Here is a 14,619-nt window from a genome sequence, read left to right as displayed (position 1 = left end):
CAGGCTGACCAGCTGCAGGAGGGGGAGGAGGGTCTTACCACAGGCTTTGCTTGCAGAGGGGTCTGCGGAATGTTGAGCATCTGGGGGGGGACGTACGGTGGCACGATCCCAGGCATTCCAAACGGATTTGGTCTGGCTGTTTCATCGACAAGGAAAGACAGCGGTACATGGGTTAGCAGAGGACATGCCCCAGACATCACAGTGGCCAGCACATGTCCCCCCCTGCCCTGCCCCCTCAGGTGACAATACACCACCGATCCCCACCTTCAGAAATTCATGTTTCACATGAAAAAATACTTCATTTTATGGTGATCAACTTGGAGACTGGGCCTAGGATTTTAACTTAACAGGTGTTTGGGCCACCCTCTCTCTGCCCCTGCTGGCCTCTCAAAGCCCTAAGACTGCAGGCGCTGAAGGGACAAAGCAGGGACAGATACTTCCCCTCATGTAAGTGAGGCAACGGAATCTTCCTGTTGATACTAAAATTCAGTTCTTGGCTATTAAATAGAAACAGTGACGTGTGGAAGTTGCTACCGGTACCTCTGTTTCCCACTGCTAAGCAGAACCACAATGGGGCTGCACATACCAATGTGTGTTTATGGGGCCAGTAACCTGGCATTCTGTGCTCTTAGAACATGACTCTCTAAACCTGCTCTGATGGATGCCATACTCGCTCGGCTACCCCGTGCTGACGGGAACCGGCGCAGCCGGGACAGAAGCGCGTGCAGAAGCGGCTGTGGACACACATCAAGACCAGGCGAAGTGCTAAGACAGGACGCAGAGCCATCAGCTCAGCCCACGGACCCGAACGCCCACCTGGCACAACATGTGGTGAATAACACATGGTGATGAGGACTGTGGCCTCAGTATTAGAATACCTCCAAATACCACAAACTAGTTACTAATGCAATAAAAACAGGAGACCCTTTGCGGCTTTGCTCCCCCAATGAACAGTCAGGTATGGGGTACCTGTGAGGTGAGGCCACAAGGCCGGGCCTGGGGCACCTGAGCCCCAAATGTTCCCACGACCCAGATGGTGGGAAAAGACAGCAGGCACGGGGGCCGCAGAGCTACACGATCTCCTCCTTAGGCTTCTTTTAGAAACTGAACAAAACCAAGCCTAGAGACCCCTGAACGCCAACATCCTTTACCAGGAAAGATGTTCCTCTAACTTCAGAATCTGGGTGACTCAAGGCCAAACAAGGAGCCCAATACTTGCCAAGATAAACACATTTAAATAAAAATAGTAATAAGGCACCCCCAAACCCAAACCCTCCCTCTCATTCTCTGAAAGAAAATTCCCACTGGTACGTAAGCTGAGCTTCCCAAGCCACCCAGTCCTGGTGGAGCCAGGAGGGAGGGGCAGCGGCTCACTTCTCCCCACCCAAGGACCCACGCGCCTGGAAGCCATAGCCCGCCGCAGGAGCCCGTCTCCAATGCCTGGCACACGGCCTGCACTGAGAGGAGCTGGAGACACGACTTCCACAACTGTGGGACGAGTAACTGGGAATGATGACGCTGGCACACGTGCACACGCACTCACATGCTCACCGCACACAAAACATACACTCACCCGCACATGCATGCACACTGACCACACATACATGTGTGTACACACACATGTTCACTACATTCACCATACTCACCCGAGACACACATGCTCATTCACCACATACATGTGCATGCACTCACCCTACATACATGTACACACAGCCGCACATGCATGTTCACCACAGGTATGCATTCATGACACACATGCACACATTCACACCTACACGTTCTCACCCCCCACGTGCACATGTTCACCACATACATGCACTCACCCACATACCCATACATGTGCACATGTACTGCACACATATGTGCATTCACCCCAAATATACACGCACACACGTTCACCACACACACACATAAACACACCCCACATACATACACACACGTGTACACATGCAAACACAGAGAGAAACATTCCTGATCAAACAGTTCAGACCCAGGAGATCGGAACCTCTGAGTCTGAGACGTAAGATGCTGTAACTGGTTAAGTTCCTTCTCAGGAGATTCTGAATCGTGTCCAGAACACTATGAACTCCATTCAAGCTCTAACTTCTGAGGATAATTGTGGGTGTGAAAACTGATTTGTAAGTATTTGAATGTACATGATTTTTTTTTTAAATGTTACCATTTCCTCCTGATATTTAAATATTTTCAGGTATCCTCAAATAAGGGAATAGCAAGTCTTTCAACTTTATTTGGGATTTGATAGTGAATGTTTTTCACAATTATTCATGAGGCTGAAGGAAATTTGCGTACTGGTGAGAAGCGCAGTTTACAACCTCTTGTGGCTGACTCGCCCCATGGAACTTCTGAGTGACCACACGGAATGTCGGCCATGCCACTTAGGGATCCCACTCCAGGGAAGGGGATCCTTTTGTTTCTATTTTGTGCCATTATGTGCTACAAAGTTCCTGAAAAGCACACAAGCTTCTTTAAAAACAAAAATAAACTATAACTTAAAAGCAAAGATTTCCAAAGTAAGAACATTTTCTAAAATCACATTGTAATCACCGACCTCACCTTTGAGAACCTACAAAGCTAGTTACTAATATATCAGAACCTAGTCCAGTAAGTGAATTAATCTGTCTGCCCTTCCGTGAAGGCTGGAGGACGGCTCAGTGAGCCAGGCCTGCCTCTGGATGCAGCGCACCTCCCTGCGCTCAAGTTCTGGTTGTCACTGCCCTCGAGCCAATAAGCAGAGCACTGTGGGACGTGACAAGGCTGTCTTTCTTGGGACTGACCCTGGCTCGCGTGTGGAGGTTAACACCGCCAACCTGTCACTCTCCTCCATTCACAGACACTCTACTGAGAGAAGGGCTGTTGTCAGCAGACTATGCAGACAGAGACAGACAAGTGGAAACAGTGTTTAATTACTATATGAAAAATATTTTCACAATTAAAAAAATTTTCAGACTTCTTTGTGAATGATGAGAAAAGCACACGCATGGCAGCCTGACAGCTACACTAAGTTAGCAGTGCTATAGGCGAGACACCATCCAGCACCCACTGCCTCAGTTACCCGCTGCGCCCCCGGGGAGCTGCTCAGCCATTCCCTGAAGTAAGATAAAACACATCTTAACCAAGAATGGTGTTGACCAAGAAGCTCTGCTGAGAACCAGTCGGCCTACCCACGCCCCAGCCCACCTAGCACACTCATCTACCACCAGGCATGTCGCTGCAGAGATGTTAGGCCAACCAAACAAATGAGTACCAAAATCATGAACTCTTAAAATTCTCTAATGCAAATGGATGCATGATTTTCAAGTGTTGTACAAAAAACATAGCTTTGAAAATTCAAATTCAAAGAATAAATCAATATGTTCCCTACCACCAATACTCGTTTTCAACACCTATAAAAAAGGTCAAATTTTCTAACAACATTAACCGTATTGAAATAGATGTATTTACTCAGCACTGATTTTGTACAGAAGTGAAGACACAAAGCCACATGGAGAATTTTGTGTAACTTGCTTCCATCGTCTTCCAGATGAGTAGCTTCCGAAGGCAGGCCACAGGCCAAAGATGGTGAAGGCAGAGGCAGGAAAAGAGGAAGTCAGCCAGCTTTGAGGGGCTGAACCCGGTCGCTTTCCAGGAGCACCAGCTCCCGGGGGCTCAGAGCTGGCACACCCACACAGTCAGGCCCCCCAAGAGGAGCCAGAGGCCACCATCTGCAGAGAAGCATAGGCAGGCTGAGTGCAGGGCTGAGAATCAAGCAAGTAAGCACCTGACAGAACTACGGACCCTGGGGAGGCACACTCAGGCCAGCAGGAGTAAGAACTCTGGGAACTGGAGCAGTTCACCATGACGAGGGCAGCCTTCCTGGTTGTGGGACTGTGGGCACAGAGCAGCCCATGGCTGGGTGCCAGCGGGCTACTCCCCCAGCACCTCTACCACCACAGAGACTGGACAGCGCACGTGGACCTCATGGTGCAGCATCACCCAAGCCCACATAGCGCCTGAGTCTTCAAGAGCAGAAGCTGATGAGTGACGGATGCGCCCAAGTTGTATCCAAATCTGTCAAGCTCCCAGCTCACTCACGCTGAGCCAGACCGGCGGAGTCCCACAGCAAAGGATGCCATGCACATGGGCCGGCAGAGATGGGGAGCAGGAAGGAGCACCAATGCCTCACGTGGCTGCCCACGTGGCTTTGTGAGCCCAACACAACAAATCAGTCTCTGTCCACTGTGGATTTCAGAAATGCACAACCTGCAGGGAGAGTCCCTGCCAACTGAAGTGGCCGTGCCCTTTTGTCACCACGCCCTGAGAAGCCGCCAAGAGACCCGACGATGAGCTGGTCATCCTGCAAAGACGCCTTGTCAAATGGCTGCCAAGTTACCCCAAAATGACTGACTGGTCAGGTGTTTTTTAAAAAGCGACCTTTCAAAAAGCCATGAGACCAGACAGACTGTATCACTTCATAGTACATGGACTAAAATAAACTCACAAAAATCTTAATGAAAGATCATGGGAACAGATGTCAAGCCTGAGGATGATGCTCAGGAATCGAAAGGGAGGGAGATGAGGCTTTCTGCTCCACGTGAGAGTGCTATGGCTTCTCTCTGGCAGAGTCAACTTAGACCCTGGGGCCTGACTCAGTACCATGTGCTCCAGCTTGAGATAAAAATGGGAACAGACGGACACACAGACACATCTCCAAAACCAGCAAGGGCAGAATGACATGCACAACACAGCCCCTGATGATCCCACACATACAAAGTAAGAAAACAAACAAACCTGTTTGAGGGGGCAGATGGGGCCTTCAGAAAAGCCTAATGAATTTCTTTAAAGAAAGAAAGATGTGAAGCAAACATTACCATTTGCTAACCCTGTTCTGTGGGCACACCACTGCTCGTGACACTGCCCTGTACTGAGTTATACTTAAAGTTTTTCCACAATAAAAAAGCTTAAGCAGAAACCAGGGAAATGGTGGCTTTAGTAAGCAGAACTGTAAGGCTGAACACCACACAAACTTTAAATGCCAAATTTCAAAGACTTTAACATGCGGAGCAGTATAACGGGGACTATCTGGTGACACTAAAAGTATAAAAAGCTATCATTGTTAACAGCCAAACACTGGAAATACCCCAGACGATGAGCAAAGGTGGCAGCTGGGACGACGGGGCAGACCCGGGGAGGGCGAAGATCGCCATGGGCCTCAGCCGCAGTGGCCGGGCAGGCTGCGTCCGTGTGCTCCCGCCTGGACAACCCTGCTTTCCTGGAGATGGACCTGCCTCATCAGCTGAAGCAGCCTGGCAGGAGCTGCGTCCTTCTTCCCAGACTGTGTCTCCATTTCTGGAGTGACATCTGCTGACTGTGCCCTGACAGGCTGGGAGCCACACTGTGGGGAGGCAGAGCTGTATGCGAGCTATGCAGGCCGTGTGGCCACAGCTGCTCCCCTTTAGTCACCAGAAAGGGACACCTGCCAGCACAGCCACAGCCCAGAACCAGGGCCCACGGACCAGTCCTCGTCTCTCCTCGCGTTTACACCTGCACCTTCCCGAGCCCGGGCCCCGAGAGCTGGCTCCAGAATGCCAACGACAGGGCCGAACTCCTTCCAGGTGAGATAGCAGTCAGGTATGCTCTCCTGTGACCCGGTCTGACAGAAGGGGACCAGTGAGGACGCAGGCACCCAGGGGCCCCTTCCTGTGGCCGCGGTCGGTCTGGTCCTGGCTTCCTGGGGGCAGCTCCCATCCCCATGCAACCCCGGCACAGGCCTGGTCCTGCAGGCTCCTCCCTGGCCTACATGTTCTGGGGCCCAGCACGTTCTGAAACCCTCCACGCTCTCTCTCTCTGACTGCCCTGCCAAAGTCCCCACACGTGCGCCACGCACCACCAGACCCCCACTTCGGACGGTGCAAGCCCAGTCAATCCCCTCCCGTTTCAAGCCCTATCCTTTACGAAAGCCACGGAGGTAGGCTGCCACAGCCCCTGTCCCTCCCTGCTCCGTGCCTATTGGGGCAGCAACAGCTGCAGCACTAAAAACAGTTTCCCCTTCGGACTTCCTACACCTCGCTGAGGACCAAGCAGCCACACACACCTGGGAGCCACGGAAGTCTCCTCCTCACCTCTTGACGACAGACGTTCCTGCCACACCGCTGCTGTCTCCTGCGAGCCCAACCTCACTCCTGGCTTCCCCTCCTCTCCCTGACCCGAGCGACTCTGTCCACAGAACCCCCAGGGAAGCCCGCCTACTTCCACGTCTCCACTTAGCACTTGGGGTACAGACAAAATAAAGAAAAGGGGATGACTGACACAGAATTCAGGGAGGCAGTGGGCAGGGGAAGCTGATGGGGAGATGGGCTACTGGTCATTTCGCACTGAGGCTGGTTTCATTAACTGCACACAGGCTATTCGTCATGTGCCAAACACACCTGGTGTGCAACAGGTACAAAGTAACAACTGTGAACACTATAAATCCTTCAATGAGCTTTCACAGCCCCTAGAGAGTCTGAAGCCTCAGGCTGTGTTTGGCCGGTGGCCACTGCCCACAGCCACACCAGCACCCCTGCCTGCTCCCTGCGTCCTGGGCTCCAGCCACTCCCTTCCACTGCTTCCACGCCCAGCGCCACCACCTCGGGTCTCCTCCGTGTGGAACAGACCTCCTCCCCATCGCCACCTCACTAAACTCCTGCTCTACCTTCAGGCCACAGCTCAACATTAACTCAGTCAAGCAGAACCGAGCCCTGACTTAACCGGTACCAGCTTAGTCTCCCGGTCTTCCTGGAACTGCCTGCACCTGAGCCATACGAGTCCGCACCTCACTCGTGTGCAAGGCCCAGGATGGCACGTCTGCTCTACCACACTGTCCAGAACCGGCAAGTGCTGGCATGGGCCAGACACATCAAGGAGTTTTTGGTCTTTTTAATTAATATTTCTGAGCAGTTTTAGGTCTAGAGAAAACCTAAGCAGAAAACACACCCCTTGCATTCATATGATACGTATTCAACAGATGGTCTATTTCTGATACGTGACAATTATGAACCAGAGCCCACAGCTCGCTGCTCATGCTATGGGTTTGGATGAATTTTTAAGGACACATATCCACCACTATAGCATCACACAAAATCCTCCACGCTCTGCCTACATTCATCCCTCCGCTGACTTTCCACCGGCTCCATGGCTGTGCCTTTTCCAGAATGTCATACAGCTGGAATCATACAGCAGGGAGCCTGGAAGAGTGGCTTCCCTCAGTGAATGTATTCAAGGTCTTTGTGAGTTAATAACCCATTTTTTGGTAGCACTGAATAATATGTCATTGCCTGGATGGACCACAGTTTATTTGTCCACCACCCACCGAAGGATGTCTTGGATGTTTCCAAGTTTCAGCAATTACGAATAAAGTGCAAAGTTCCGTGTGGACAGAAGTTTCCAATTCCTCGGGGTAAACACGGAGAAGCCTGGCTGCTGGACCACATGGAAAGAGTGTGTTGCGTTTTCTGAGACACTGTCACACTGTCTTCCGCAGCCGCCGCTGCAGCAACACACGCTCCCGCTGTGCCACATCTTCGTCAGCATCTGGTGGCGTCGGCGTTCCGGATGTTGGCCGTTCTGACAAGCGTGCAGTGGGAGTTCAGCTACTTTTCACTGAAGAGGCCAGGAAGACACAGCGTGTGCATCTTCAGATTCAGTGGGCCTCGGTTTCACTTGTGCAGCCTTTTTACAAGAACACCAGGGTGAGCCAAAGCCTCCCGTCTCCGTTCACAGGCCTGAGGTGGGCCTCCGGCAGTCGGGAGCCACACACTGCTGACAAGTTTCCATTCTGACCGCTCTTATGTGCACCTACATTCAGATAGGACTCTGTGGTCATGGGAGGCATTATGTGCTGGGACAGAAAGCACAAAATCTTAACCATCTCCAGGTCCCTGGTCTCAACGCGGTGTTTCTGACACAATAAATGTTTACAAAATGAATACTAATCTCACCTGCAACTGATTTTAACCCATCTAAAAACAGATCATTTCTGGGGGTCCACTATGCAAAGACAGTACGGACTGGAACCCATTTTTCACCCTGAACAATACCACACGCTGTGCAGACCAGGCCTCCCAGCACCATGGCGCAACAGGGTGTGCAGGCCCTCCTGTCAATTCCACGTCCTCTACATCAGTGTGGGGAGCAGAGGCTTCCTCAGTGCTGCAGAGGCCCATGGGCTCAGAAGAGGCACTAACACAGCAGCCCTGCCCAGTGCCGGTCTCCCTGACCAGAGCCAGGCCAGGAAGGTGTTCCTGGATCATGGAGGCCCAGTGAAGATCCTGATGCAACAGTTCTGGCCTGGAACCTCAACTCCAGCCAGGTTTAGAAACCCCTGGTTAGAGTCAACTCTCCCCATTTTTACTCCCAATAGCCGCCAAGGGGCTAATACAATGTTTTAAATGTCTTTAAAACTACACATACTTCAGTTTCTAAGATGATTCACACAGACAAGTTCTAACGAATGATAAAGTTATGTTCCAACACCGGCTGTCAAAGTTCTGAATGCGTCTTCCCAGAGAATAACATAATGGACCAAGGTCAGAAAAGACCACCTAGGACCTACCTACTGCTCGCAAAAATGTTTTTACGGGAAACATGTCTTGGGTTCTCACATGGAATACCAAGAAAGCCTCTCCCCAATCCCACGTTGCTCCTTCTAGGCTTTCCATTCTCACTCAGCTCCACAGCGGGAGCCTAACAGCACGTTCAGGCAAGAGGGACGGGCACCACTCCACATTATTTTGTTTCTTTATACTTGTCAGGGAAACAACAAAAACGATTTTACATGAATCCACTTCTGCTGGCTCCAAACTGTGTGTCTGTGACTTGAAATACACCTTCCTCCCAGTCTTGCCCCAAGCTCTATCCCCAGTCAGCCCACAGTCCAGGCCGCGCAGCTGCCGGCCTGCACTTTCAGCTGCCCCAGACTCTGTGCCCCATGGCTCGGGTCTCCGCCACTGTCAGCAGCACCAGGAGGCCCTGAGGAGAAGGCTTTAACGTAACACACAGTAGTTATCACCCACATGGGTGATATAACTATTAAAAATACCTCCCCCAACACCACATATTCTTCCCCAACCCACCACCATTCCCCAAAACCCACGGACAGGAAGTGAAACTAAATTCCAGGAGCATCACCTTCATCCATAAAATACTTCCCTCACGTATTGTCTGACAACGTAAAAACACGAGAGCACTTTGTACAACATGTAAGTTTTTAAGAAGCTCAAATTCAGGGGCACCTGGGTGGCTTAGTCAGCGAAGCGACTGCCTTTGGCTCAGGTCATGATCTCAGGGTCCTGGGATCAAGCCCTGCCATTGGGCTCCCTGCTCAGCGAAGAGTCTGATTCTCCCTCTCCCACTCCCCCTGCTCCTGCTCTCTCTCTCCCAAATAAATAAAATCTTTAAAAAAAAAAAAGGGCAGCTCAAATTTAAACATGAATTTAAAGCCCATCTCGCCTCTTCAACATATCGTCAATCCTGTGAGCAGCTCAGACCAGCACCAAACGCTGCCTCATGCCCTTTTCCACCCTGACCTCCCTGCCTGCCTCCTCCTGAGTAAATGTTCTAGTCCCTAGTGCACTAGAGTGACTGTTTCAACTACCCTGTCACACGAGGACCAGGTGTCCCCTCAGACACATGAGAGGCAAAGATGCCCTTCTGGGGCTCCCCCCAGGCTCTGTGGCTGCAGACCATTCCTTGCCTTTCCCAGCCACTGTCCCTCTGAGAACAGAGACAATGTCTGCCCTGTGACAAGCGGCCACAGAGCATGTCACATATACCCATCTCCAGAACCAGGAAGCCTGAGGCCGGAGACCATGGGGCCAGGATGTCCATCCCTGGTGTCGGACCTTGCCTGTCACCTGTCTCAACAGTGTCCACTGGGTGCCCCTGCCATAGGAACAAAGCAACCCACATGACCTGCCTGCCACATCTCCCTCTGTCCAGCACAGTGACCCCAAATCACGATCCTCTCGCTGTTCCAGTTCAACAGCTTTTCCTGGATTGAGTCACTCAGTCAAATACTTTCCCATGGGGGGCATGAGGGTGAAGGTGGCAAGTGTGGCCCTGGCTGCAGACCTGACATTACTGGGGGAGGGGTGGGAGGCAGTGTGCAGAGGATTAAAGCAAGGTGCTGAGACATGATGGCTGGTGGCTGATGGCCTCAGACAAGTGACAGTGAAGCCGGGATCTCAGAAATTGGAGTGTCCCAGGCACAGGAGGTCAGGGCGCACTCTTGAGTGCAGGGCGCTGAGGCCCTGAGGTGGGAGCCGGCATGGAACATCCCCGGCAGAAGCCAGCAGGGCCTGGACAACACAGGGCCAAGGCCACAGGACCAAGCCGTGGGGAAAGCAGGGGCACAGCTGAGAGTTCGTCCCAAGCATGCTGGGACTGTGCATGCCAAGTAGTTTAAACAGCACAATGGCTGCAGGGGGCCAGAGCAGCAGGAGGATGAGCCCCACCGACAGAAGCCCTGACCGTGGGTCCCAGCGGATAGGCCAGCAGAGCAGCCTGCAGCCCCGCCCTCCTTGGGCACTGGGTCCCCACAGTGACCACCACCGGCAGCCACACTCCTCCAGACCCAGGGGCCCTACACGCACACTGCAGCTCTACGCTGGAGCGAGCTGATGAACATACCCCATAAGGTAAAACTGACGGGTTCATTTCAAACCTGGGACTAATCTTCTGAAACCAGTACACAGAGGAGCTCTCAAACCACACCAGGAACATGGAAGCAAACACAACAGAAACAACAGTGGGCAGCACAGTCTCTCAGAGCTTCATGGCTCCAGACCTAGACAGAGGCCATCGGACTCAGGGAGAAGTCTGGCACATAGACTCAGGGCTTCACAGCCTCCCATGAGAGCACCACCAGGCAGGCTTCACAAAAACAGCTTATAATTACTTTTATTCCCCAATTTCAAATCTCTGAGTTAAATTTGGTCTTTTGCAAACAAAAAACAAAAAACCAAAAAAGAGGCAGCAAAAGAGAAAACACCCATCTGCTTTTCTGAAGTGGATTTACGAAGGCATCTGCAGGTCCAGAGGCCTCCCCGCAGAGCACCCCGTGGACACCTCCTGGCCCGCCCCCAACTCCCAGGTCTGTCTGTCCTGCTCCTCAACCTTTAGGGGCCACTGAGGAGTCTGCCCAGGAGGTGCAGCTCCATGCACTCATGCCAGTGGCGGAAACCTCACTCTAGATGAATAAAACTACAAGACTACTGGGCCCACGTTTTAATCTCTCTGGTGACTGCATGGTCAGCGTCCGTCACAGAGGCTTGGATTTACTTACCTAAGTAATGTGCTGGGTGAAATGCCATAGGCTTACTAGTCGCTGAGTAATATCCAATTGCTCTCTTAAATCGAATAACTTTGTCATCTGTTCTAGACTGGAATAAACGTAGGAAAACCTTTGTAAATTGCATGCCACTGGTCCTGTGCATGAACATACTTTCACAATTCAGCACATGTATCATCTACAGCTTTTCAAGTTAGAGAAGAGTTTAAAGTGACATTAAAATCTTCCAGGAAAAGCAACAAATCAGACACTAATCCTCTCAGAGTGACATGGGTAACACAGACTGGCACCCCGTCAGGAGACCCGGGTCTGCAATGCAGCCCTCAGGAGTCCCGGGCTTCTCCGGGCCACGTCCCTGTGCGGCCTGGGGAGGTTTTCTGTCCTGTCTCCAGCAAGCAGGACAATGGTTTCAGCTTTCCAGAGAGACATGGGAGATCACACCAACCTCATGTCCTCTATTAACCCCGACTCGCTCACGTTCCCTGCTTCCCCCAAAAAAGAAATCCCTGACCATCACCTGAAGGGAGGGACAAGTCACGTGCACAATTCCACTCGGCCCACATGATAGATCTGTCTTCTCAGGAGAAACGTTATCAATCATGATGGAGAATGCAGGAGCAGCAAACCTCCCAGCTGTCTACCTTGCGCCCTCCCAGTGTAGCCGCAGGGGAGGCCGGGAGCCAGGTGAGGGGCCCTGCCACACCCGCCCCCACTGTGCAGCGTGCGCCAAGCCTGCGCTGTACCTGAGAATGCTGGAACACATCTTTAGCTACGGCATCCAAGTCTGACGGGTCCTGGATGTTGCGGACGTAGTCGGCCACAGCCTTGATCACCACATCACATGGCGGCAGGACTAGCTGGTGGGCCCGGACCTGAGAAACAAGTGCACAGGTCAGTACATGAGTCCCAAGGGCAGGGCCCAGAAGCTGCAGGCCCCATCATGACCCTTCAGTGAGTCTTGGCCCCAAGACTCTGGTGCTGAGGCTCAAGCCATAGCCCCCCTCAGCTATTAAGTACAACTCAGCCACTTCCACCAAGCTAGGTCACGGAGTGCCTGGCAGTCCTACGTTACTTCTGACACATCTGCGACCTGCTCACCATCAATCCTGGGCTCAAAACCCCGTGCCCCACAGCAGCGAACATAGCGCGAGAAGCCGTGGGCTGCAGACACTTCCGTTCTTCCTACGCCAGCCAACAGGAGGCCGTGCTGGGTGAACACAGTCTAGGCGCCAGAGCACCAAGAAAGCCAAGTCGGCTCTGAATGGGAAGAAAGATGTGTCCCTGACTGCTGACGCTGACAGTCATGTCTTGTGAGAGATACACGGAATAAGTGTCGTAATATTTCATTGTCCCAGAATAGCTCATTCCACGAAAAGGTAAGTGAACAGATTTTATTTTAAAAGGTTTTATGCTCTTTAATAAAAACTAAAAAACCACGAAAAAAAAGGTATGATTTCAGCTAAAACTATAGTTTCACCCTTTTCTTAGAAACAAAAATGAATAAGGCACTAAGTTTGTTTCTAGCAATCAAAAAAAGTCAAATGATAGCAAGAAATAATCTTTATTTCCCATATAGCCACAAAGATCACAAAGATAAAAAAACAGGGCACAGACCCCAAAAACCCCTGTGCCTCCAGAGCTGTCCGCTCCTGCCCACCATCCTGGGCTGTGCAGGTGGGCCCAGTGTCACCACAGGGGAGCTGGCTTCGGGGACAAGGAGTGAGGAAGGGCCACAAACTATGGAGTGTGGCGGCCCCTGAACCTGGAAGAGGCAGGAAACACCCTTCCAGAGCTTCCAGAAGGAGTGTGGCCTTTAGAACGGTAAGATGATAAATCTGAGTTGTTTTAAGACACGCACACACATGCACAAAGACAGAGAGAAACAAAAGAAAAAACTCAGAAAACCTGAGCCTGAGCACAAGACGTGGAAGAACCCACCAGAAAACAGACATTCACACTTTTAAGTCACCATCAAGAAAATTTTCAGATGCGCAGACTACATTCACTCTCTCCTCACAGAAGCAACAGGTTTTCTTGAAGCACCATTTCTCATGTCCGAGTCAAGGTTCTCAGCCCCCAAGTGCCGGTCATTAGTGCTCATGAAGGGACACCCCATCGCAAGGCCTCTAAAGAGCCACGCACACGTCTATGCACACACGTCACAAGCTCAGTCCTAGAAACCCAACCCCCCATGAAGACAAAAGCCCACGGGTGCACACACGTTCCACGGGACGAAGCATGGCGAACAGCGCGTGCCAGCCAGTCTGGGAGGAATGCAAGTCCTACCTGTGCTCCCCATTCTGGGGTGTCTGGTCCCATGGCCGGACAGGAGCAGGGCCAATTGGTGGCAGCCCAGGAGGGAGGAGTCAGAACAGAAACCCTGCACTGTCCTCAAGGAACATGGACAGGGCCAGGGACAGCCGTGCCCGAGGGCCCAGGGCCTCAACTCCCAGCCTCAGCAGTGACCCTGGCTGACCAGGTGTGTCCCTGGCACCCTGAAAGCCTACGGAGCCCTTGAGATTTTCATACCATACTGCCAGGGCTGGCTATTGTACAAGGATTTCAGATACAGAACAGAGCGGTAACAATATGGTGAGAACGGAACCTACAGGATATAAAAACAGACAAATTTGGAAAGGGCTGTCCCCCAGGGGTGAAGAGCTAACGGTGGCACAGGCTACCTCTCCTGGGGTGTGCACCCTATCACTGGGACTCTGCAGATGACGGGGAGACACTCACAGTCTGTCCCGCCTCGAGTGAAAAGGACCACCTGTCCCTTTTGTTCCTGTGGACATCCTTGCTTCACTTCGCCCCCACGACTGCTGTGCTGAACAAGCCCTGAAGGAAACAGCTGACGGTACCAGTGAAGACTCCTGAGACCCACCCCCCCCTCCGCCCGGAGTGGTGCAGAAGTCCCCATGGCCCTGACTCCCTCACACCAGCCACCCCTGGCCCTGCAGCTTCATTCAGAATCAAGCCTCCCAAACCCACCTCAGGGCCGCACCCGGTGGCAGCGGCCAGGCCCAGGGGACAGCACGAGCGCACACACGGCTCGGGGCACACACAAGAGAGGCTTTAACTCAGGAACAAAGAGCACACAAAGTAATTTCTACAACTCAGATGGCACTGTTATAACCTCAAAACATTCGCCAAAAGATTATACACGTTTCATAATGATTTACCACAGAATTTCTTTTATGAGAAAGATTCCTGGTATATTCGAGTAAGGATATATTTGCAGATAACCAACCAATTTATTAAACTTCTGACATTGCCGACAACTTTTAAAGATT

At 51.8% G+C, this 14,619-nt stretch overlaps 2 protein-coding genes across 3 annotated transcripts in view; both read right to left on the bottom strand.

The window, feature by feature from the left end:
* Positions 1–14,619, bottom strand: part of PTPDC1 (protein tyrosine phosphatase domain containing 1) — a gene marked incomplete in the record, with an annotated part of 669,594 nt that overhangs the window by 410,664 nt on the left and 244,311 nt on the right.
* FAM120A (family with sequence similarity 120 member A) overlaps positions 1–14,619 on the bottom strand; it is a 92,414-nt gene that overhangs the window by 48,372 nt on the left and 29,423 nt on the right. For both annotated transcript variants that reach the window (XM_028093076.2, XM_028093077.2), the window contains exons 4-6: positions 12,070–12,198; positions 11,321–11,417; positions 39–136 (exon numbers count right to left, since the gene is read on the bottom strand). In XM_028093076.2, the coding sequence (XP_027948877.1) occupies positions 39–136; positions 11,321–11,417; positions 12,070–12,198 (324 nt within the window). The remainder of the gene's footprint in view (positions 1–38; positions 137–11,320; positions 11,418–12,069; positions 12,199–14,619) is intronic.

Source organism: Eumetopias jubatus, unplaced genomic scaffold (genome assembly GCF_037043125.1).
Source record: "Eumetopias jubatus isolate StellerSeaLion01/CBP00866 unplaced genomic scaffold, mEumJub1_p1.0 scaffold_15, whole genome shotgun sequence".
Classification (NCBI taxonomy): Eukaryota; Metazoa; Chordata; class Mammalia; order Carnivora; family Otariidae; genus Eumetopias; species Eumetopias jubatus.
This window is presented reverse-complemented; position numbering and strand designations above follow the sequence as displayed.